Source organism: Buteo buteo, chromosome 5, assembly GCF_964188355.1.
Source record: "Buteo buteo chromosome 5, bButBut1.hap1.1, whole genome shotgun sequence".
NCBI classification, from domain to species: Eukaryota; Metazoa; Chordata; class Aves; order Accipitriformes; family Accipitridae; genus Buteo; species Buteo buteo.
Genome location: NC_134175.1, coordinates 30842356 through 30865803, shown reverse-complemented (window position 1 = coordinate 30865803; position 23448 = coordinate 30842356). Strand labels below are relative to the sequence as shown.

At 39.2% G+C, this 23448-nt stretch overlaps 1 protein-coding gene across 2 annotated transcripts in view; it reads left to right on the top strand.

Moving 5' to 3' along the window:
• ITGA6 (integrin subunit alpha 6) overlaps window positions 1-23448 on the top strand; it is a 46246-nt gene that overhangs the window by 13740 nt on the left and 9058 nt on the right. For both annotated transcript variants that reach the window (XM_075028442.1, XM_075028441.1), the window contains exons 2-18: window positions 7019-7146; window positions 7554-7633; window positions 9517-9772; window positions 11298-11429; window positions 13816-14026; window positions 14482-14675; window positions 14808-14896; window positions 15668-15795; window positions 17504-17599; window positions 18107-18168; window positions 19541-19698; window positions 20553-20708; window positions 21440-21555; window positions 22482-22671; window positions 22756-22839; window positions 23040-23119; window positions 23272-23349. In XM_075028442.1, coding sequence (XP_074884543.1) covers window positions 7019-7146; window positions 7554-7633; window positions 9517-9772; window positions 11298-11429; window positions 13816-14026; window positions 14482-14675; window positions 14808-14896; window positions 15668-15795; window positions 17504-17599; window positions 18107-18168; window positions 19541-19698; window positions 20553-20708; window positions 21440-21555; window positions 22482-22671; window positions 22756-22839; window positions 23040-23119; window positions 23272-23349 — 2238 coding nt within the window. The remainder of the gene's footprint in view (window positions 1-7018; window positions 7147-7553; window positions 7634-9516; window positions 9773-11297; window positions 11430-13815; window positions 14027-14481; window positions 14676-14807; window positions 14897-15667; window positions 15796-17503; window positions 17600-18106; window positions 18169-19540; window positions 19699-20552; window positions 20709-21439; window positions 21556-22481; window positions 22672-22755; window positions 22840-23039; window positions 23120-23271; window positions 23350-23448) is intronic.

Below are 23448 nucleotides of genomic sequence, written 5' to 3'. Positions count from 1 at the left end.
CAGTTTTGCTTTGTAGTAGCTTGCCCTAGTCCTTTTGCTGCCTTTGGCTTCTTTTCCCAGCCTCTGTCATAATCCACTTCCTAAAAAAGGCTGAACGAATAAAATGAAAATTGCAATCCTTCAAGTGCCAAGCCTCCAGGCAACAGAGATTAATGGTGTACTTGGCCATGGCTTTGCACTGGTAGTTGGAAAATGTAACTGTGGAGTAGCAGATTAGGAGAATCACCAGTCACTTAAAATAGCTGTTAATAACAGGCTGGCAATGATGGGTATCTCTGTAAACAGCATCACAAGCAAGTTCACTGCTGACATAGTTACTGGCTGTATTTTGCCAGGAGAGGGGATTTTCTGGAGAAGCCCAGTCCCGTGGTTCAGCTCCAGTTCCTGTTAGCAGCCTCAGTGTATTGCTAATTAGTCCATGATGCTCCAGTCCTGTGACTTGTTTCTGTTGTGAGAAGCCAAATCCAGGCACAAAGCAGAGGTGGTGCCACCAGTATTCAAACACAGCCTCTGTCCCATTGACCAACTTTAGTTATGTTGAAGTATTGTGGGGGTTAAGATGTTCCCGTCCTCCCCTTTCGTCAAGTTTAAAAACTGTTGAGACCAAACCAGTGCAGGGGATGGAAAATACAGCTCCAATGGAGAGCTCTAGATGTCCACATTGAGATCAGGGGTCTCTGCCTGCAGGTTTTAAACATTTGGTAGACAACTGGGGACTGTGACTGGTGATTTGGTAGTAAAATTTAATCTAAATATGAGTTAGTGATAGTTAACTTCTTCATTTTGTTCAATCCAGTGAAACTCTGCAAGCAAGTCCTGGGAGTGTGAGAGGAGAAGGATGCAGGAGTCTTATCTGTTTAGTCTGGGATGGAAGAAGTTTCATAGCGTTTAGCTTCATCACTTTCCAAATTTGCCCCCCTTGTGTGTTTGGAGTCTTTCTGAAAACACAATGAAGTGCAAAGTCTGCAATGGCAGCATTGTTATCTGAGAACAGCAACCTCAAATTAGACATTTGTGCTCAATGAAGGTTGCAAAATTGGAAATTACTTACACCACTGACTATTTTATTCCACCTATATGTGAAAATGGCTAATGGTTTGTTACCCAGGAAACACTTTCAGTGATTTCTACTCCAGTCTGTTAAAGCTCGGAGCTGGCGCTGTTGATGTGTTGCTGTTACTTTTAAAGAAAGGATGGCAAAGACATGGTGTGTTGTTTGGGGTAGAAAGTACCATGGAAAAGGAAAGAATTTAAGGAATGAAGAGAGCTTTGGGAGGTAGCAGAGCATCTGAGCTGTTTAAATCAAAGTGTAATCTACTCAATGGAAGTCTCTGATGAACAAGATTTGCTTTCAAAAAATGTTGAAGATGCTCTCCCTCTTTTGACTTGATTTCTTTTGAGTAAGTGTTTATTCCAAAGCAGAACTCTAATGAATTGCTGGTAATTTTTCTTCTCTGAAGTATGTTGTGAAAATTGTACGCTGTCCTTAGACAGTTCCAGGCTATAAGTGAGGAAAAGAATTTCACTGCAGAGTGAGGGAATACTTGCAGGAGCTTGGAGGTTTTCTGGATTTCTTTTGATACGGTTTTCTCATCTTAACTGCAGCTTTCCTTTTGAAAGTGACCAGGGTAGTTTCATGAGCAGTATTGGAGGGAGTTCAGATAGCTGTGAGCAGAAACTACTCCCAATTCTCACTGTTTTCATTAGCTGAGAAGGAGCTGCAGCCACCTACTAAACTTCTCAAGAATTACGGACAAAAGCAGGGAGGGTTTTAAAATCTGCACTCTACTGCTTAATATTCTGTAATATCTGTTAAAATGGAAAGCTCTTTCTGGTGTATTTTGCTTTCGATTTTAATAACTCTTTTGGGCTACTTTTGATTGAATTAAGTTACAGCCTTTCTTCTTAATGTTCATCTGTTCTTGCTGAGCACTGGTCAACAGCAGTCGACAAACTGAGGCCTGGTGCCTGCCTGATTGTGGGCAGTGAGTTCCAACCTCCTTCGGCTTCTTGGAAATGTGTGCATTTATAAAGCATGTTTTCTACATACAATTATCCAAAGGTCTGGTCCTAATTTAGACCAAGTCAGTAAGATGTCTTGATGCCTTTTCTGAGGCTTGAGTAGCGCTCAGCATAACTGATGAAATGGAGTTTTTCTTGCCTCAGCTGTTTGGTGCAGGTGTAGTGTAATATTGCAGCGAAGTAGGGTGGGTGTAGCTGTGCCCTCGGGTTATGTGAGGGACGTGGTGCTGCGCTGGTCCCTCTCTTGGGGGGGGGTCCTCTGCCTGTCCCTGTTGCATGTTGTGGCTGCACCTCGCACATGCAGGTACAGCTGGGGGTACTGGTGTCTGTGCAATGCAGGCACCATCCTCCTGAGCCAAAATTGCGCCTCAGTGAGGTCAATTAGTTAAACTGGCATTACATGGCAATCCTGGAGCTCTAATCCTATAGGATTACCTCAAGTTTGGCGTTGAATCCAGGGTTGCAAGGGAGCAAATCTGTCCCTGGAAGCCAGCAGATGCTCATAATTGCCAGTGAGACTTTAGTCATTATCACGTCTCCAAGAAGTAATTAAGAGAAAGCAATAATTGGTCTAATTCTAACCAATAGAACAACAGGACTGATATATTTGGTTTGAAATTAGAATTTTAGTTTGAAATTGGGAGGCACATGTTTTAATTACAGGGTATAACTGGAGCTAAAGTGCATTGTAGTTTCGTGCCAGGGTATGAGAGAATTCTGATTTTTTTTTCCCAACATTGTCACTTGATAGGCACTTCTTTTAATCTATAGAAATGTAACGTAATGAACTATGAATAGAAGTTAATTTAACACCTGTGTGGTCTGATTGGCTCAGGGAAAACCTAATCAGTTTATAGTATATACTTAAGCAAGATGAATGGGAAAAGTCAGGATTCAAGTAGTACAAAGCATCTGATTCTGTAATTTACATGAGGAAGAGTAGTGGTTTTTTTTGTCAGACTTTTAGCTCATACGGTAAACATGAGATACTAAGTCATCATAAATCATAAAAAGCTAAGGATCCAACAGGAACTGATGTTCATATGTGCTCATGTTCAGTATACTGTATGGCTGAGCTTCTGTTCTCTGCATAGTAATAAGGCAAACCTGCCATGGGATAGAAAATCAGTAAAATGTCAGCATGTTGGAGTCTCTGGGGTTTTCATCTCTGACTACCCTGTCTTCACAATGGGGCATTATTTTGGCATCTAAATATGGATTCTGGAGCCTGACATTGGGCATTCAGACCTGAATTAAAAGTAGGGACTAATGCCCTTGTACACCTTCAGGGGGAAGTCCTGATGAATAAAATGAATCATACTGTGATCATGGGTGGAGAGAAATGAAGAACTTTTGTCAGTCTTCGTTTGCAGATGAACTTCTCTGGTTTTAATCTCAGCGTTTCATCTGCCAATGTAAGGATATAGTGGTAGCTAGGAGAGCACCTCCTCACCCCTCCTTACCTCTTTCCTTTTGCAGAAAGGGATTTTGCTGGCCACTGAGAAAGCTAAGATGGAACATGCATAGCTGCAGAAAAAACATTTTTGGCATAATGAGTTCAAACTTGATGAAAATTCTTCTATTAAAACACAGCTGAGTAAGTAGCCATACAGTAATGACTGGAATGTGTTCCTCAGTCTGGAAGGACTCTGTTGAGCACGTAGCACAGCTCAGAGTACAAGCTGATTCATTTGGACTGCTGCAGTCATGCTGAAATTCACACTGGTGCATGGTCCATGTTGTACTTCCTTAGTTTTGTTCACACTTTTATTTTTAAATGAAGTAATTTGGTTTTTATGATAGAATACTGATTTTTCAAACATACGGCAGGGTGAACAGCAGCTCTGTTGATCACAAGTCACAATGTGCTTGACAAGGGATTTTTATGTTTTGCTTGATTTATGCAGCCAAAGGTTAGATGCATACGACTTTCTCACTTAATGTTCCTAATAATGTTGATAATCCTCATGATGTTTATAATCCTCATCATCTTTAGTAACCTGTCTTGCAGAACTTGGAAGCGTAGGTTTAGTCTTCTCTGTTGTGGTCTTTGGGGTAGATAAGTAGTGAAGAAGTACAAAGGAGTTATGCCACTTTTTAATAGGTCTTTGGCTGCTACTTGAAAATACATTTCAGGATTTACCACAGTATCTACCTGAACTGATCTAATCCCTTGGAAGTAGCCTGTGCTACTTTTGAACTGTGTGTGATTAAGGACTTGCAGTGATCTACCTAACAGGATTCAAGATTTTTGTGTTTGATGAGCCTTGAAGACTAGTGACAGGATTACTGACAAAAGTTCTTTGAAGTTTGGGGTTTTTTAAATAAGTCTGTTTTGAAATACTTTGTTTACAGTGGAAAATAATTTATGCAAAATTAGGGGAAAATAACTTATGCAAGACTTGGATGGGGGTATGGGTGCTGAGAAGAATTGAAGGTTGCCTGTTTCCTTTGAGATCATGTTGGATTGATGCCTCTTTTTTTTTTTTTTTTTTTTTTTTTTAAGAAGGCTGAACAATTGCATTTTTCATCTGTTGATCTCAACAGGTGTTTGTTTGAGATGCCATTGAATGTTTGGGGCATCTAATGACAGGTGGCACATCTTTCCACTTTGTCTTCTGTTGGCTATACGGGTTATTCCCTGATGCCTCAGTAGGTCTTCCCTCTGGCTGAATTGTCATCAAGATGTTGTAAAAGGTGTCATTTAGCTAGGGAGAGGATATAGTCTAGCTATCCCATAGAAAAGAACAGGGTTGTAATTTTCTTGATCTAGCACCGCTGCTGTCAGTAATACGCAGGTGGGCGAATTAAACCAAATTAAGTATTTCAATTCCAGAAACTCTTAGTTGTGTTCACAATGTTGAAACAAAAGGTTTCTGATCAAATTTCTGTAAGTGAAATTCATCATTTTTACTCCCCAAGCTTTGACTGAAAAAGTAGAAATAATAAAAATTTCTGTAAGTTAGGAAATCAGCGCCTCTACTTTCCTATATTTATGGTTGTTAATGTTAAAAAAGAAAGTCTCATCTGTGTTTCCCTGAGGAATAACAGAACTGAGGAGAAAATGTATCTACTCCCACCTTAGGAATAGCTCAGCAACAGATGCTTTGCAAAAGAACTACTCTTAAGAGATTGCAGTTAAATGCACTGTTGCCAAAATTAGAAAATGAAGTTATTAATGGCCTTTCTAAAAGCGTGGTTGTTTACATTACAAACTCTTGTGATGACTGCTACGTTTCTGAAAAAGTCTGTGAAAAAGATGCCACACATATGTAGGGGGAAAAGAAGGAAACGCTTTAAACCAAACCTCACCCACACTGTGTGTCCTGATTTTACATGCTTATCAGTCAAAAGCAAATATTCTACTTGAAGGTTTCACCATTCAGGGGGTTACCTTCATGAGGGCAAATTATGGGTTGTGGGAGAATTTTTTTCTGGAAAAGTGGTGAAAACATGGCTGTTTCACAGATGTAATTTTCTGGTTTAAAAAAGTGTGTTTTCTCATAATACATCAATTTCATTTTGTGTCTCATTACTTTAGTGACACTGAATAAATGTTTTCTTAGTAACAAAAATTATGTATTGACCTTAACTGATCCAGTCTTAACTGTTTGATATGAATAAAAATGAGTCTTGTTTTTAGTAAGAAAAGCATTCTGAGGGACAGCAGTGTGCTTTGTCCCACTGCGGCTATAAAGCATCCAGAAAAGCTTTTCTCTCAAGCAAAGCTCTATAGCTGAAGCCTTAACGAGGGTCTGAGTTCCTCTTTGAGACTCGTGGATCCAACAGTAGTTCCAGTTTTGCCCTCCTTGACACTGTAATGTCAGGGATCTCTTTCAGATGTGTTGTACCAGGGTCAGGAAACACATGGAGTCTGGTTCAGCATCCATCCATCCATTGTACCTGCTGTGTTGCCCCTATCCACATGCTGTTCTCTCATCCTCGTTTTTCAGCTGAGCTTGACGTTTCTTGTTTCTTCCACAAATATTGCATACTAGTGGTTCCTATTTTCAGTTAGCTGCTTAAGAGGCAGCTGTGCTTTGTGTGTGTGTGACACTTCAAAGAAACATAGACAGTATAAGAATTTTTTTTGGCTGAAACCCCTTATTTTGCAAGTAAATATGTCTACTGGTGATTTTGTGATAATACTCATGGGGGACAGTTGATACAGGAAAAAAAATTGCTTTGTTCAGTTTTTAAAATAAGAACCTTCACATTCTGTTACTGGAACAGTGTCTAAGGAAGGCTCGTTAGAGTGGCCTTTTTATAGGAGAAATAAGTCCTTTGTGGCAATGGCCTGGTCTTGATGAGAGATTTGTTGGAGAGGAACATTTTCAGCTTCAAAATGGAGTATTGGGCCAAAGGAGTGGACAGGAGGAGTGCATTGCACAGAGCCTGGAATAATTCAGTGAACACTTGCTTGGGCCAGGAGGGATCTTGCTTTGCTTCGTGGGTAAGAGATGCTAAGGTGCCTGTAAATTCAGCCGAACAGTGGCATAGGACTAGAGTAAAACTACAAGACAGCCTGAAAGCACTTTTATTCACTGTTTTGGGGATTTATGGTCATTTTGGTAACAATACTTTACCCACCCTTACCAACAATTAAAAAATTGCCAACAGAAAGAAGGCAAAAAATGCTCCACTTGACTCCCTGATAGAAGGGTGGTTTTTGCAGAACTGCTAGACACCTACTTTTTTTTTATTTTTATCAACCACTCTCAGTGAAATTTGCAACAATAATAGCAGTAATAACAATACGCTTACTGGTTTGCAGGTCCAATAATTGCAGGACTATTACTGCTTTACAGTGCACCACTCCCATGCCCCCTTTTTTTTTTTTAAGGAACAGTGCTGTGATGTAGCTTTTCATCCATCTTCAAATGTTTGCATGTCAAACCTCTAGCAGTATGGTAAAAACACTTCCTGATTCAGTTGCCTTCCTGTTTTCTAATATTCACTCTACAGATCCCTTGAAATTATTTCTCTTTCCCTGCAGATTGCTGGTTGGAGCTCCTCGGGAAAAGGCCTTTCCTTCCCAACAAGCCAACAGAACAGGTGGATTGTACAGCTGTGACATTGCATCTCCAAATACACACTGCACACGTGTTGTATTTGATGAGGAGAGTAAGTTCTTCAGCGGTTTTATTTTGGATTGAAACAGTTGTCTGATTTCTTATTTGATGTGGTCCTTTCCAGAGGCAGTGTATCAGACAGTTGCTCCTATGGATTTATATGTAACTTATTTTGCATCAGAATAAGTTGTAGTTTAATTGCAAAGATAGCATAAGATGCTTAAATCTCGGTAGATTTGGATATTCTTGTTTTTTCGTAAATTGATGTGACATGAAGTAATATGCTGGAAGTGTTTAATAAAATGGATGTTGTCAGTGATAAAATGTACAGACACTGCCACCTGCAGACTGTCTCATGTACTGTATGGAGTGCCTGCCCTGACAGGGACTTAAAAAAAAAAAAAGAGAGAAAAAGTAGTTAACTGTTAATATTTGAAGCTGTATTATGATGCTCTGCAGCGGACCCGAAGATGGAGAGTAAAGAAGACCAATGGATGGGTGTAACTGTCCAAAGTCAGGGGCCAGGAGGAAACGTGGTGGTAAGTCTAAAGGACTAACTTACAAAAACGTTTTGGGTCTATGGTAAATATTCTGAATTGTCTGCATTTCTGTGCAGCTTTCTGAAGGGTAACTTTCCTATGTTTACTCCTGTGATTTCTTGTAAGGATGCTCTTAAATGTCTTCCTAGCAAAGTAAGACACTTGAGATTGTAAAAGCTTTGAATTATTTTTCTAACTGTGAGTTAGCCTTTCTTTATAACCTTTGTAACAATCTAGGCTGGACAGTTCATTTTCAGGGTGTCCACTTTTTTTTTTTTTTTTTTTTTGATATACACATTGTTTCTTTTAAATACCATTGGCTACAGACGTAGGGGGAAATAGTGTGATAAGGTTGTAAAAGTAGCAGCCTATCATCAGCCTGTTTTCCAAGATGATCAGCCTCGCTTTAACTTTCATCTGGGACTTTGGCTGAGTTGCTCCTATGAATTAATGTGGTCATTGCACTGCAGTAAGACTACTAGCTATCCTTTACTTTATCAATATAGAGTTATTCTTCATTTTATACAATACAGATATATTCTTTATACAATACAGAGAGAAAAAGCTTTCAGGAATTACCAGAGAATGTTACTTTTTTTAAGCTCTTTCTCAGTTAAATAAACCTCTGGTGGTGCTGCAGGATACCAGCTACATTATAAAATGGGTGTGCAGTGAAGCTTCCCCATCTAATTATACTCTTGCAGGTTAATGCCAGTGCTTCCAAAACTGGAGGCAGGTGACTTCAGGGTGTGAATCTGGAGTTATTGATGGATATAGAGGCAGTAATAACTTGCTTCAGTCTGCCTCAGAACCCAAAGGGTGGAAGAGCAGACGGAAAGAGTCCTGCTCATTGAATAATTAATCATCAACTAGTGCTGTCTCATCTTCTCTGACAAGGAACTTTTCTTTGTAAGTGATAAGTGGGAAGTGCACTTATTAGATGCGGTGTTGGCAGCCTGAGGTTGCTGTGCAGCAGGGCAGTACTGCAGTGCTCTAAGTGTGGAGCAGCTGGGTGTTTGCTTAATATTTAAGCCTTGATAGGAAGCATAGAAAAGGTATGTCAGCTGAGAAACCTGGCTTGCTTGTGCTCTTCGCACACCTGCTACATCTGGTTCTGCATAAAACACTGCTGGCGAAGGGGTTTGATTGTTCCACCTCTTTTTACAATGGTTTGGTGGTTACACCACTTAACCCAGTGGCTGTTTATCCTTTGTGTTAAATATTTGATCAGAATTCTGTTCCCAGGTGAATGGTCTAAAAGGTTAAGGAACAGGTTGTGCTCAGTGCTGCTGCTCTCTGTCCCAGTGACAGTTACCCTGTAAGTGGAACATCCAGCATAGGAAGTAGGAAGAACTTTTCTCCCCTTCACTGGAAAAGCTTTCAGCCTCTGCTTTGTGGCACTTGTCTGGAAGGGATGAGTTCTGAGTAGTCTCAGGTAGATGGTAGTTGAACCAGCTTCTCGTGTCCTGCACAAGCGTGTAAGTCATTTAATTCTGACAGCTGTGGGGAAACACAGCCACTTCTTTCTTTATGAGAGAGAGGGTGGTTCTCTCCTCACTTCTTGGAAGAGAGGGATTAGGTATCAGGGAAGGCTTTAGGGCTGAAAACTCTAAATCCCACAGAGAAGAGGGATTTAACCATGTGACCTTCCTTGACCATGAAGCTAGTTGTTCCAACTTGTATCCATAGATGCCCAACTTTTCCCATATATTGCCCGTAGGGAACAGTGGACTCTCTCTCTGCATTGCAGCACAGATGTGTCTACAAGGTGACTGACTTACAGCATTGCTAGCATGAAGTATTGCTACAGGAGACCAGCCTCCTTTGGTCACTTGCAAACAAACATACAGAAAGCATCACTCATTATCTCTTCTATCTTGCAGACATGTGCACATCGCTATGAGAAAAGGCAGTATGTAAACACAGTGCAGGAAACCCGGGATATCATTGGAAGGTGCTATGTGCTGAGCCAGGATCTCACTATTAAGGATGATATGGATAATGGAGTATGGAGTTTCTGTGATGGTCGTTTAAGAGGCCATGAGAAGTTTGGTTCCTGTCAGCAAGGTGTTGCTGCTACTTTCACTAGAGACTATCACTATATTGTGTTTGGTGCCCCAGGCACTTACAATTGGAAAGGTACGACCTGGCTTCCTTCCTACCCACCCTTCCTGTTTCCTCTGAGATTGCTCACAGGGGTTGCATCCTAAGGTTTTTTTGTTGTTGTTGTTGTTTTTTGGGTTTGGGGGGGGGGTAATAGGGATCAAATGATTTTACCCTGTTCTCACAAAATGTTATGCTCATGTATCAAAAAAATTTACTGAAGCTCCTTTAAATAACTTTGAGGGAGTACTTATGAATGGATAATGGAACTTTGCATATATGTACAGCAAATTTTTCCCTTATTAGTCTTAACCTTATGGTGGGATTGAGTGCTTGTTTTGAGACTTCCATACTGGAACAAATTACTAAATCATTTTAAAGTTATTTGATGAACCTTTTCTCCTGGGTTTGAGCAACTGTTAGATAGCTGCACTGAGATCTGTTTATCCTACAGTATTCTCCACTTTGTGAAGTCTGTGGAAGGTAGTACTTCCCAAATTAAATACTGGAGCATTGCAGGAAGATAACTGAACAGACCGATACTAGATGTATTCATATCTAAATCCATGGATATCCATGTAAAATTCCATGGATAATCTGTCTGAGTAAGAGCCAAGTACTCTGTATCATCTAGGAGATATTCCAAAACTTAAGGGAAAAAACCCATAGATTTTCTCTGTTAGTTTAAACTGAGAAGTATCTAAGTGGCCAGCTCTGTCTCTCTCTTTTTTTTTTTTCTTAAAGTGATTTTTCCCATCACACTTATTACACCAACAGCTGTAAATACTTCCCTCTTTAGAACATCTGATCCCTCAACCATTACATTTTTCCCCTCTTACACCTGTGCCTGCTATATGAACCATGCAAAATCTTTTGAGTTAAGCTCTGGCACAAGGTGTACTTTAGTGAAAACTTAATCTTCCACGTATCTGTCAACAAAATCTGACCAAGCTGAAACAGCATATTTAGTTCAGACCCTGTTTTACTTTAATTGCAGAGAAGTGCTATGACAGTGTATTGGTCATAAGAGTACTCTTTTGTATCATGGAAAAACATGTTTGTGCTTGCCAAAATGTTAAATATGCCTGTTGATAAAAGGGAAGCACACATTTTATCAAACAATAGCTCTTTTCCCCTTAAATAATGTTTTCTAAATATATCACTGGTGTTTGTCATAGCTGAACAGTAAAGTTTTTTTTTGTATTCCTGTGTACTTACCTCTGTTTTAAGAGAGGCTTTATGAGGTTAAGAACGGTGGGATGAGGGCAGTTCCTGTCCAAGTTGGTCCTATGTTTTTGTTGAGAATTTTCTTAGTATCCCATGTTTTCCAAATCATTGCATGGCCTCTCTGTAGAGCAGTGTGAGATTCTGGCATGTGGATAGAACTTAGAAATTCATTGCCTTTTGAAAACACTTTCACCGAGTGTACTGTTCTGTGTTAGTCCCATTTAAACAGCAGTCACTATCTCATTTTTTGTAATTAATGTTAGTTGAGAACCATTTATGTTATTTTTCTCCCTTACCATTCATTTGCTTTTATTTTATCATTTCATTTCTTCAGGGGTGGTTCGTGCAGAGCAAAAGAATCAGACATTTTATGATCTGGGTATCTTTGATGATGGGCCTTACGAAGTTGGTGATGAGAGCCGCCAAGATAAGAATCTAGTTCCTGTTCCAGCTAACAGTTACTTAGGTAGGATTAAGCACCTATGGTAAATCTCTTTAGGCTTCTTAAACATTTGTGATCCCAGCCTGGTGCAATGATACAAAATGGGAGCAGAAAATCCTTCATTTGTGGACCCTGTAACATGTTAACCGTTATGGGTAATTCACATCTCCGTCCATGTCTGTGGGCCAGTTTTAAGTGTGAGATGATACTCTGTGGAGGTACCTAGAAGAGCTGCTGATTTAATGAGAGATTTAAGAGCTGTGATGAGGACCTACAGATTCTTGGGGAGTGATTATAATCACTCTAATGGTTAAGTACAGTGTATGGATCTGTAGTCCTCAGTCACAAGCTCTCTGCCCTGTGGTATCAGAAGGTTTATCAAAATCTGAGTTTCTGGATGTAACCGTTTCTCTCTCCCGGTAGGTGAATGCAATTTTCTTTATTCTTCAAGTTTTTAAAACTCCAGTGGCCTTTTTACAGGCCTTTAAAATACCTGAATATGAGTAGTGATTGCATTTTAAGTGTGTGTCTGTGTGTTTGTGCATGCGTGTTGCAGGAGGTGAGTCTCTTGCACTTTGTGCATGCGTGAAAGCAGAAATAAGTCCTTACGCCACTGGATGTTACTGTACACCGGTGAGGTATGTTGGTGCAGAGAAAAGGCTATGCTGCATTTTTGGAAAGGCCTCATGTAAAGTGTAAAGAACCTTTCTGTTCTAGTGCAGATTTCTGTCATGTATTGATCCACTGCTTTTGGCAGATGCAACAAATACAATTTTGGTAACTTGAGACTGGCATTTCTGTGTGAGTGGTGGAAAGTTGAACAGTTGGGAAGGGCAATGCTAATACAAAAAGTAAAAGCAAGTCAAAAAAAGAGCCAGCTTGGAGGTACATATCTGTTAGAAGAAATAGAACATAAACTTCTGTTAAATATCAGCAATAATTACTGGGTGTTAAAAAAAAAAAAAGAAATCATAAGAGCTTACGTTAGAAAGACAAGCTGGTAACCTCTTCTGGTGAAATAAGAATTGGCAAGGTGAGGAGTGCTTGTGGACGTGTCTTTTGCTGTGAACAGAGTAATACTGACTTTTTGCAGTTTTGTAACAAATGCATTTATCTCCTAAATGTAAGTGCTGCCTTTGATTTGTCATGATCAAAACCACTTCCAGGCAAGCCTGCTGTTCACTGGCATTGCTGTGTTCCCTCTGTTTAGACAGTAAACAAACATGGTTATAGCTGCTTTGCTTAACTACTGTTTTTTTCTCTTCAATCTTTCACTCATGTTTACAGGTCTTCTATTTTTGACAGCTGTATCTGATACTCATCCAGATCAGTTTGTGTACAAAACATTGCCTCCCGGCATACAGGTGGACAAATCGGTGGATGTAATGATGAATAGCTACTTAGGTTTGTGACCACTTGAGGTGGCAGCATCTGGTCAGACATAATCTCCAGACCTTTGACATGGTCCTCTCCCCTCCATACGCCCTCATCTCAAATACACTGCAAGTAAAAGCATGTAAAAACAGGGATTCAGATGAAGAGGAGCTTGCAAAATAACATGGCTTCAGAGAAACACTGATTTGTCATGCATTTCTCCAAACCCTCTCATCCCTCCCCCAGATGGGACTCCCCCAATTTTTCTGGAACTGTCTCATTGTGAATTGCTGTAACTGAGAATTTTCATAGTAGTGGTGAAGTGTTTCAGAAGGGAGATAGCTGTCTGCTGGCTAGTACCTTTCTTCCTTGCCATGTGCATAATTTTCTACTTTGGCCTTCACTGGATATGTTGGTATATGCAGTATATTCTTTCAACTCAGTTTTTCATATATTTTAAAACATATTGGCTTTTATAAAGAATACGTAAGACTAAATTCATTTGAACATCTCCTTCAGGGCTGCATTAAATCAAAATTGCCAATTTCACCATTACTGTGCAACGCAATTCTCAAATACTGTATACATCATTCGTGTAAATACTGTGCTTGTGCGGTACATTTTGCATGTTTGCAGTAGAGTGAAACTGACTTGTACTTGGGAATTTTTATAAATAATTTTGCCAGAGGAGAAATACTGGAGCTATATTCAAGTGGTAAGGTTTCATAATTTCTAAGCTGGTGTGTTTAAAAATGATCTTGTATTTGGTGTCCGTGAAAAGTAGATCTGAGTGAGCAATGAAATAATACATTTTGTGGGGGAAATACTTAAATGTAATGTATGGAGGAGTGTAGACTTGTAAAGATGCATCCGCCAGTCCAAATAGAAATGGGGAATTCCCAGTATATCATACTCTGTCTTAGGCAAAACTTCTATTCATTATACCACTTTAATATAGTAGGGGAATTTCTTTTTCCGGTTAACAATACAAGCTGTGTGTTTATTTGTTTATATTTTCTTTCTTTCTCTGTTAAAGGTTTCTCTTTGGACTCTGGTAAAGGAATTGTCTCCCAAGATGAGATGACTTTTGTGTCTGGTGCCCCAAGAGCCAACCACAGCGGAGCAGTTGTTTTACTGAAGAAAGAGAAAAATCAGAGAGCACTTTCACTCGAGCACATGTTTGAAGGAGAAGGGCTGGCCTCTTCTTTCGGCTATGATGTTGCTGTTGTGGATCTCAACAATGACGGGTATGGCCTTGGTTAACTCCTGCTGCCTGTGTAATGAAGGATGGCAATCTGGTTTCTCTCTGCTTTGGTTTTTCGCATGAGAAATACAAGGAATGCCAAATCCCATCTTCCGTATTTTGCTGGAGGAAATGGCGAGCATCTCAGGGAACAGTCAGGTCACAGTTGACATTTCTAATTATAGAAAAGAGTTTTATTTCAATTTAAACAATTAGTGTAAACAAAGAAAGAAGAAACAAATCTCATACCCAGAGAAGGCCCTAGAAGATCCTTGTATGTCACAAAGGGAATATAATCGGTTTGTAGTATCAGTGGAGCTGTTGTTGCTCAGCCAGTTTAATGTACTTTTTAGTCTTTGTTCAGAGCTCTTTGGCTAGCTGACCTTGAGACCACAGTCAGATAAGTTATTTTTCACAGTTCTTCTGTAAAAGGACTGCTTTTTTTTCTTTAATTCTAAGATGGCAAGACATTGTTGTTGGAGCCCCACAGTATTTTGACAGAAGTGGAGATATTGGTGGTGCTGTGTACATCTACATTAACCAGCAAGGCAAATGGGAAGGAGTAAAACCTATTCGCTTAAATGGAACCACTGACTCCATGTTTGGCCTGGCAGTTGAAAATGTTGGGGACATTAATCAGGATGGATATCCTGGTGAGTGACAAACAATAAAAATGTGTGTGACTTTTTTGCTAATGCCAGACTTGGAACATCTTACCCTTATGATGATTGCAAGTTCCAGAAAGAGTAAGAATTATTTTAGATGTTGCAACTTATTTTCAACAGATATTGCAGTAGGGGCTCCGTATGATGGGTTTGGCAAAGTATACATTTATCATGGATCCAAGAATGGAATAAATACAAAACCAGCACAGGTAATGAAATAACCTTTACTATATATAATTAGTCTTGCACAAAATGAAAGGAACGATGGGGCTATCCATCTTCTCCTTTTCTATTAATGGGGTGGTGGGTATGCAGAAAAGTCACAGGACCCTTCAAAGATGGCACTGCTGACCAGAAAGATGAGGAATTCTTGATTTTAATACACATTTTTCTTTCTGGGGCAGTCCTTTAGCACCAGTAATATGTAGAGAAGGAAGAAGGCATGTAGATGTGTAAGTTTTGGTTTTTTTGAAAGAAATTTGGGGATTTGAAAATAATTGGTTTCTTCATTTTCTCTTTCACTACTACTACTACTACTTCACTTCCTTTTAAAAAAAAAAGTTTCTGCCTTTCTTTTTTTTGTGAGGACCACTGTGTTCAGTTAGCAAGGTGAGAATGGAACTTGCTGGCACTTCCTAGAATACTGCTAGAATACTTTCTAGAATACTTTTTCAGTTTCAAGTGCCTACACTGCATAAATACTGTAAAGACACACAAGCTAGGCAACATTCCTATGCAAAACAGCCATCATTTCTGGTACTCACTACTGTTGCAAAGTAGCTTCTTGGAAGAAAAGCAAATCATCTTGGCACTGTAGTGTCATTTACCTGAACATAGAGGTCCTATTTCCTTGTGTGTCTTTTTTTTTTTTTTTTTTTTTTCCCCCCTTCCTGGCTATAGGACAATGATGTTCACTTGTTACTTACTTCACTTTTATAGCTTTTAAATGTCTGAATTTCCTCAACCTGTTTGCTCTTTAGATTCTTGATGGTGAAAAAACGGGCACCAGTTTCTTTGGTTACTCTATTGCTGGAAACATGGACCTGGATAAAAATGCCTACCCTGATGTTGCTGTTGGTTCCCTTTCGGATTCTGTATCTGTCTTCAGGTATTATATACAGAACTGCATTACACCAAGGTTTTGGTTTTTAGTTTTTTAAAAACATACTGCTTAGAAGTAACAAAAAGCTGTTTGGCCTGGAGTGTATTTTTCCTTCTAGAAGTTGGAAATTCTGGGGGGAAAAAAATCCATAAATTGGTTTGTTACTTTATGCCCCTCTTCTGACTGAGAATACAGGGCAAGAGGGTGAATGTGGACAGTTACTGTGGAGTGCTAATGTGTGTAGTGTGTCTGTAACTACCCTGGCTTTGCCCTGTGGTAACTAACTTGGATGTCCGTGTCCTTCAATGGAATTAAGGGTGACAAGTAATTCTTTTGCCTTAAGAAAAGAGAAGTTAACTGATACGTTTGCTAGAGCTTTTGTTTGCTGCTGTTACATAAATCTAATCCTGCTTTATTGAAGAAAGACCCAAACCAAACCAAACCCTTCTTTTGGAGCTGAGGATCCAAAAACAGTGAGGCATACAGCCTTGCTGAGGTTCCAGTGGGGTCCATGAAACAGCTGTGAGGAAGCCCTGCAGATAGGATCCTTTTGGATTTCTGTAGTGCATGCCTTAATTAGGGATGAGGTCATGGTCTTTTGCAGACCTCTGCTTTTTTTCCAGTTTAATGTACTGTTAAGTTGAATCACTAGTAATGAGCAGGAAGAGGACTGTCTCCTCATCAGAGCTGTGAAGGCTGCATCAGGTTCAGGTCTTTGGTGGTTGCTGTCAGGTCCCAAAGGAGGAGGAGCAGAAATTCTAAAGCTGGTTGTGTCAGTTTTGGGGATGAAAACAACTCTACCTTTCAGGCAGAACGACCTTTCCTACAATTTTTTGATGATCACATCTCTAAGGTGTATAGGATTTGTGTACATAATTGGAATGTTCTTAAGTACACTGAAACAGCACTCAACAAAAGCAACTCATATTGCTTGTGGAAGAGAATAGAGTAAGTGGAAGGGAAGTCGGTTAGATTAAGTGTTCTGCTTACTCAAAAGGAGCTTTAATCATTTGCTGATATGGGCAGTACAAAAACTTGTACAAAGGTGAGAATGAAAACCTTTATGGTGATGAAGAGTGCAATGGGTGGCCCATTTAAAAGAAATTTGCTAGAAAAGGAGGAGGTGGCTTACTGGCCATTTTAAACAACCCTTAGGTGCTTTGATGAGAGCAGTATGAGCTCATTCATTTGTTCATGTGAACTGTCTTTTCTTGTCCCTTCCAAAAAGGAGGAGAAAGGAAAAGTTGTCAGACTGAATTATGGTTACAGCCTACATGCAGAGGAGTCAGGAAATGAAAACATCATTTCCCCCAGCCACCCAGGCTCCACATTAAAGCTGTTGCGGACATCAACCTGAATGAACTTCAGTACCTACAGTTGTTCACAGGGGCTGAATTGCCATTGGGGTGGGAAAAATCCCTTTGAATTTTCTGGTTTTTATGTGTATAAAATGACAACCACAACATCATGTTAATATACCCTGCTTCCCTGTCAGGCATTTAATACAGTTGTTTTTTGTGACTTGCTTTGCTTAGCTTTAAGTAGTCTTCTTTTGTTTCCAACCATTATCAAAGCCAAACTCTGTGTTTCTTGGGGTGTCTTTGCTGCAAATCAGTGCAGGCATGGAGGACACCTAGGATTCACATGAATTATTTCATTAATCTTAACAGAAACTTTTCCTTCTTTTTACTCCCCGTTTTCCCCCCAAATGAAGATCTCGGCCTGTGATAAGCATTAGAAGAAGCATTACAGTACAGCCTGACAGAATTGATCTAAAGAAAAAGAACCCTGAGGACCGTAGTGAAATATGGTAATTAAAACCAAAAATTACTCTATCAGAAGCCTTGGTGTATTAAGTTTTCTGTTGTCAGAATTCATTCCGTCAGTGATGATGTTAAAGTGAAGGGATATAACAGTCACGCAGGTTAAGCAAATGTATCTATATGTGATCATTTTGACTTCCTGAATTTGCTATGCCTACTGTACTAAAAGTGTGGCATATGTTCTGTTCATAATGTCCATTTTTGAAAATGAATGTCACTTTGCCACTTAAGACTTTTAACACTTGCAAGTGCCTTAACTTGTACAGCTTTCTCCTGAGTAGAGATGTAAGAGCAAATGCCAGAAAATATTTTTTCTAATTGCTTATCAACCATTTTTTCTTGCTTTGTAATTCAGTTTAGTAAGCAGCAAATTACTGTTCTAGCATGAATAACACAGTCTAAGACTGATAATGTCAGTCAACGGACTATTAAAACTTTTCAGTCTGGACCATGCCTTACTGAAGTTAATATTAATTTCTTGCCACTTTTTACAGGATGGATGTGAAAGCATGTTTTCAATATACTGCAAACCCCAGTGATTTAAATCCAAGAATAAGTAAGTTTTTAAGAGAAGTATTTTTATCTGTTTGTTACATGGTTTGGTTTTTTTTTTTTTTTTTTTTAGAGTGTATCATGGAAGAATAGTATGCAAATTATAGTGACTCATCTCAGACTGACCATCAAATTTAAAACGTGACTGAATACTAAGGTCAATCAGCTATCTCACTATCTGTATGTAGAGTAACATGTATTTAGAGTCATGCTGGTATATTAGGAAGTTTTGTGGATGAGAGACTGAACTGAAGCTTTCTGGGTGATACTACTGCCAGTGAGCAAATGGCTGCCATACAGACCAAAAACATTTTGCCTCTCTAGGTTACCACTGCTTTAGAAAATAGTTTTAAAAGCCCATTTCACATATCACTAGTAAGCATCATTTCTTATTGGAGACTTACTGTATAAAACAGTGTTCTGCATTTGTGAAAATGGTTTTGTGGAAATAGGTAACTGAAATAAAAAAAATCTTCATATTAACAGGAACCTAGAAGACTGTGCCATACAGTTAAAAATGTAAAGCATTAGTTTCTCATGACTCCTGTTTTCTCTCATTACAATGCTGCTGTTACTATACCTCAGAAAACTGTAGAATTTTGAGAGGAAATGAGAAGAATTTTAAGCCCAAACCTCCTTTTCCTCCTGGGTTGTCTTGAGTTTCTCAGTAACTAGTAAAAGCTGTAGGATGTGCCTGAATAAGGTCCTGGTCCTTCAACAGGTCAAGTGCTTCCAGCTCTCGGAGGCAGCTCACGTGTGCCCATCTGCGTGCTCCTGAGGCCTCGCACGCTCAGTGCTGTTCCCATCCTTGCAACACTGCATTAGCTCTGTGAATACAGAGATGGTTAGAAGATGCACAGAGTTCAGCTCTAATCAAAACATGCCTCAGCATACAACTAGAAAGCTCTAGTCACACTTTTGCCCTCAGTGTTAAAATCAACAGTGTACCTTGACCTCAAAACCCTGCTGGATGCTTAGGTGCTATTTGGGACAAAACAGAAATCAAGGACAGCGAGTCAAGAGTATTTACAAAGTTTTTGTATCTCAGCCCTCTGCTGGCTCAACAGCAGCAATTACATCTCCTCCAGCCAGCTCTGCGTGCTGGTGAAGTAATGGGGTACTTTTGGAATAAAAGAATTTGGTTTAGAAGGTTCCTTTAGATAAACGCACAGGGTACACAGCCCTCAACTGGAGAGGGACAAAACTGACAGATGGAGAAAGTTTTGTAAATAACTGAAAACAGTTTGTGAAGCCCAGCACTGGCTGAAACAGTCTTCTAGAATAATGTTGTGCGATTGTACCTGGAGAAATTAAAAGTTCTTTTTAATAAGGCAAGGGTTCTTTTTTATAGTGACCTACTTTATTTCTTCATATAGAGATCAACTATACATTTGAAGCAGAAAATGAGAGGAGGCAGCTAGGCCTGCCGTCTAGAGTACGGTTTAAGGACCACCTGTCTGATCAGTTTACTGCAAGTACAACCCTAAGGGGACAGAACTCAAAAGAGTGTGTGACAACCAAGCTTGTACTGCAGGTAAGGCAGAGTATTTTATTTCATTTAGATCCGTTTAAAACAAAAGTGTGCTCTTTTTTCAGCCTCATGGTACCTTTGTGTAGAATTTTAAAGGCACATGCAATATAAAGTTTCAAAACTAGAAAACAACTATAGTGAAGTAGTACCTTACTATTCCCTGCACACATGCTGCTTCCTCCTGTTGCCTTTCTTACAAAGTATGAATAAAAGTTGTAGCCACTGCAGAATGCTCTGGAGGTCAACAGAGCTGAACTAATTTAGAATAAGAGATAGAATAAATGCCAAAAATGGAGAGCTGTTTCCAACAGAAGTAATTGTTACAGAATTTAATGGTGTGACTGGCTAGGAAAAGAATTTTAACCCCTAGAAAGCTTGGTATGTGCTCTCTGACTCGGCTGCTACACTGGCCCTTAAAGGTGGCACTGCTCCAGGAGCTCAACAAATTCTGTATGTGTGGCTCAGCAGTAATAAGCCAGCCTCCAAGGCTGCTTTTGACCGCAGCAAATTAAAGAGCTTGAACTTACGCAATAGGGAGAAAGTATGTTATTTTACTGTTGTAGTGTGAATTTCACTTGCCTGAGTTACCATCTGTTGTTCCTAGGAATTCTTAACAGTGAGAGAAATCATCAGATTGGGAAGCCAAAAAAAAAAAAAGTAGGGCTAGGTTCCTTGTGTTCTTGCCCATTTTTAGAAAATGCTGGGTTTCTATATAGTGAATAGTTTTAATAGGGCAAAATGTAGCAGAAGAGTTTGCTTCACTGCTTGTTCTAATATGTGTATCAAAAGCTAAATGTGTATTGTTGTGTTGTTTTTTCTTCTCTGCACTAATTATGTCATTTAAAATATTTTAACAGGAAAAAATTAAAGATAAGCTACGCCCCATTCCAATATCAGTCAGTGTTAAAATTGCTGGCCTGGAGTCTAGTTCACCGTCCACAAGAAAAGAGAGAGCACTTCCGGATCTTATACCAATTCTAAATTCAAATGAATCTGAAACAAAGACCACAAAAGTAAGCCTTTGATACCACATTTTCCCATAAATCTGCACTTTGATACATCACTGACTTTTAAAGGCTGTAGAAAGCTAAATTACAACCAAAGGAAGTAACTGGGGTGGCACTGGACTTGTAACTACTGGCTTTTGTTTTGTATTTTGTTATGAACTTGTTACAAAACATTATGAACTAGATCCTGTGTTTCTTTTGCAACAAAAGGGAAGATAGTATAGCTGCTAGGTTTTTTTTTCTGTCCCCAACAATTTTAGCAGGAAATGTACTTTTGATTAAAAATGGAAATCCATCATCTTCCACTGTGAACACTTGTCCCACATCACAAAATAATGTACAGCCTAATTCTTCCATGGTAAGGATGCTGCAGCAGAGTTAGAGCTTTGCAGCAGTGACATAGAGGGAGTATCTTGGGTAAAAGATCTCATTTCCTCAGGGCTCACTGAAGAATCAGACTTACAGATGCTTTTTCTCATTAGAAGTGTACCTCTTACTTAGAATTATCTAACTCTGCCTTTTAGTCACATTTAAAGTTCTAAATTATCAGCATCAAGGGCTGTCTCACAAAGAAAAACTGTCTTGACAGGCGAGAAGTAAGAGTCAGGTTAAAAATCTTACTCTATCCAGGAAAGTGTCTCTGAGTTCCCTGTAGGTGCTTTATGCAGTGCGCATCAGAATCTTGTTTTAAGCTAGTATCATGTGGCATGCAGTAAAAGTGCTTTGGTTTTATTTAGGTGGAGTTCTTAAAAGAAGGATGTGGAGAAGACAATAAATGTCACAGCAATCTGAAACTTCAGTACCGGTTTTGCACTAGAGAAGGAAATGAAGACAGGTTTACTTATTTACCAATGTAAGCCTTGATTAATGCATTGCTAAAATTCAAATTATTAACAAGTGCTTCAAAGAACTTTTGGGAGATAGAGCAGCTTTATTCTGTTAGTCTGGCAAATGCAGCCCTATGACATAGTACTGATCTGTCAGGGTGGGGAAGGTGGGGGAGTGGGGATGAGCTTCAGAAGAAGAGTAGGGTTATGGAGACAAACGGATACAAGGTGGCCACAACCATGCAGGTGTGGGCTAAAGGTTAGAAAAAAAAGTTTCTAACCCTGGAGAAAGGAGATTGTAAACCAGCCTTGCAGTAGCTTACTGTGTGTGATACTGTTAACTATTATTGAGATGAGGTTTGATTGCGAGTATGATAACATGATATACTATCGTCTAGTAGCCTAAGAGAAGCAGTTACAAAGAAGTGAACAGAGAAATCATTTCACCATAACACACAGCTAACACCCTGCTGCATCTCTCCTCCCTGGAGGGCCAGTGAAATTAGAAAAGAGGTGTGAAACAAACAAAAGGAAGTATGTTTACTTACTGTCAACAGTTCGTCTCCTTTAGCAGTGAGTGCCACAACCTGACTCGGATGACAAAACCACGTATACTTTACAAGAAAAAAGTAGGTCAGTGGATTTATTCAGAGAAAATTCATCACTATTAAACATGAGCCAGATGCAAGTGCTGGTTCAGAAATACTATAAGCTCATGATTACTTGAGGGCTATATCAGTCTGTTCTATCCTGTTAACTGCTGCCCACTTCGAGAGACTAAATACTGGTCTGGGAAAAAACCCCAAACCTATGACGATTCATGTGTTTATGGTCTTACAGTAATTCTTCCCTAAGAGAGGGAGTTATATTTGGGTAAGCCACAGTAAAAAGCAAACTCTCATATATGTATGTTTTCCTAATGTACCCAACGCTGTATACTCCGTTTCTGTAGTGAAAATGGCATGCCAGTGCTTGTTCTGAAAGATCAGAAAGATATTGCCCTGGAGATAACAGTGACAAACAATCCATCTGATGCAAAAAATCCCCAAAAAGATGGTGAAGATGCCTATGAAGCCAAACTGATAGCAACTTTTCCAGACAGTCTGACGTATTCTGCGTTCAGGGAGATGAGGGGTTATCCTGTAAGTATTTTTAAAGAGAAAAGATACTCGATTTTAAAATATTTTCAGCATATATTTATTTTTAAATGTATTCTGTTTAATCAGGAAAAACAGCTAACATGTGGTGCTAACCAAAATGGCTCTCAAGCAGAGTGCGAACTTGGAAATCCTTTCAAAAGAAATTCTAATGTAAGTTGCACCCATTTTACTCAAGTCATAAAATCTGATTCCTGATCGCAGTTGTCCAAAGTTTCTGTGTCATAACTGGAAATTTGATTTGGATCTGTTTTTTTAACTCTAGAAATTGATGGTGTATTTCTGTAATACTGCACATATTAATATATTTTATAAAACGTTTACATATTCCATGGATGTTCTTTCTTGTCTAGGTAACCTTTTATCTGATCTTAAGTACCACTAAAGTTAATGTTGATACAACAGACTTGGACATTAATCTGAAGTTGGAAACGTAAGTTTTCTTTGTGTGTGTGCTCGCTATGTTTTTATATACAGTTGTAAATGTTTTGAATTAATTTGTTCGATTTACAAAAGCAATTTAATAGTAAAGTGAAAAACTGTGAAATTTGTAAAATAAACGGCATTGTTTCCTTTTCATTGTAGAACAAGCACTCAAGTTAATTCGACTCCAATTACAGCTAGTGCTAAAGTGGTTCTCGAATTGCTTTTATCACTCACTGGGTAAGTGTTGATAGCATAACAAATGGGGGGGGCTGGGGATGACACTTTTGCTGCAGACTTCATTAAAATCTGATTATTCTCCTTCCCCATCCCCACCTG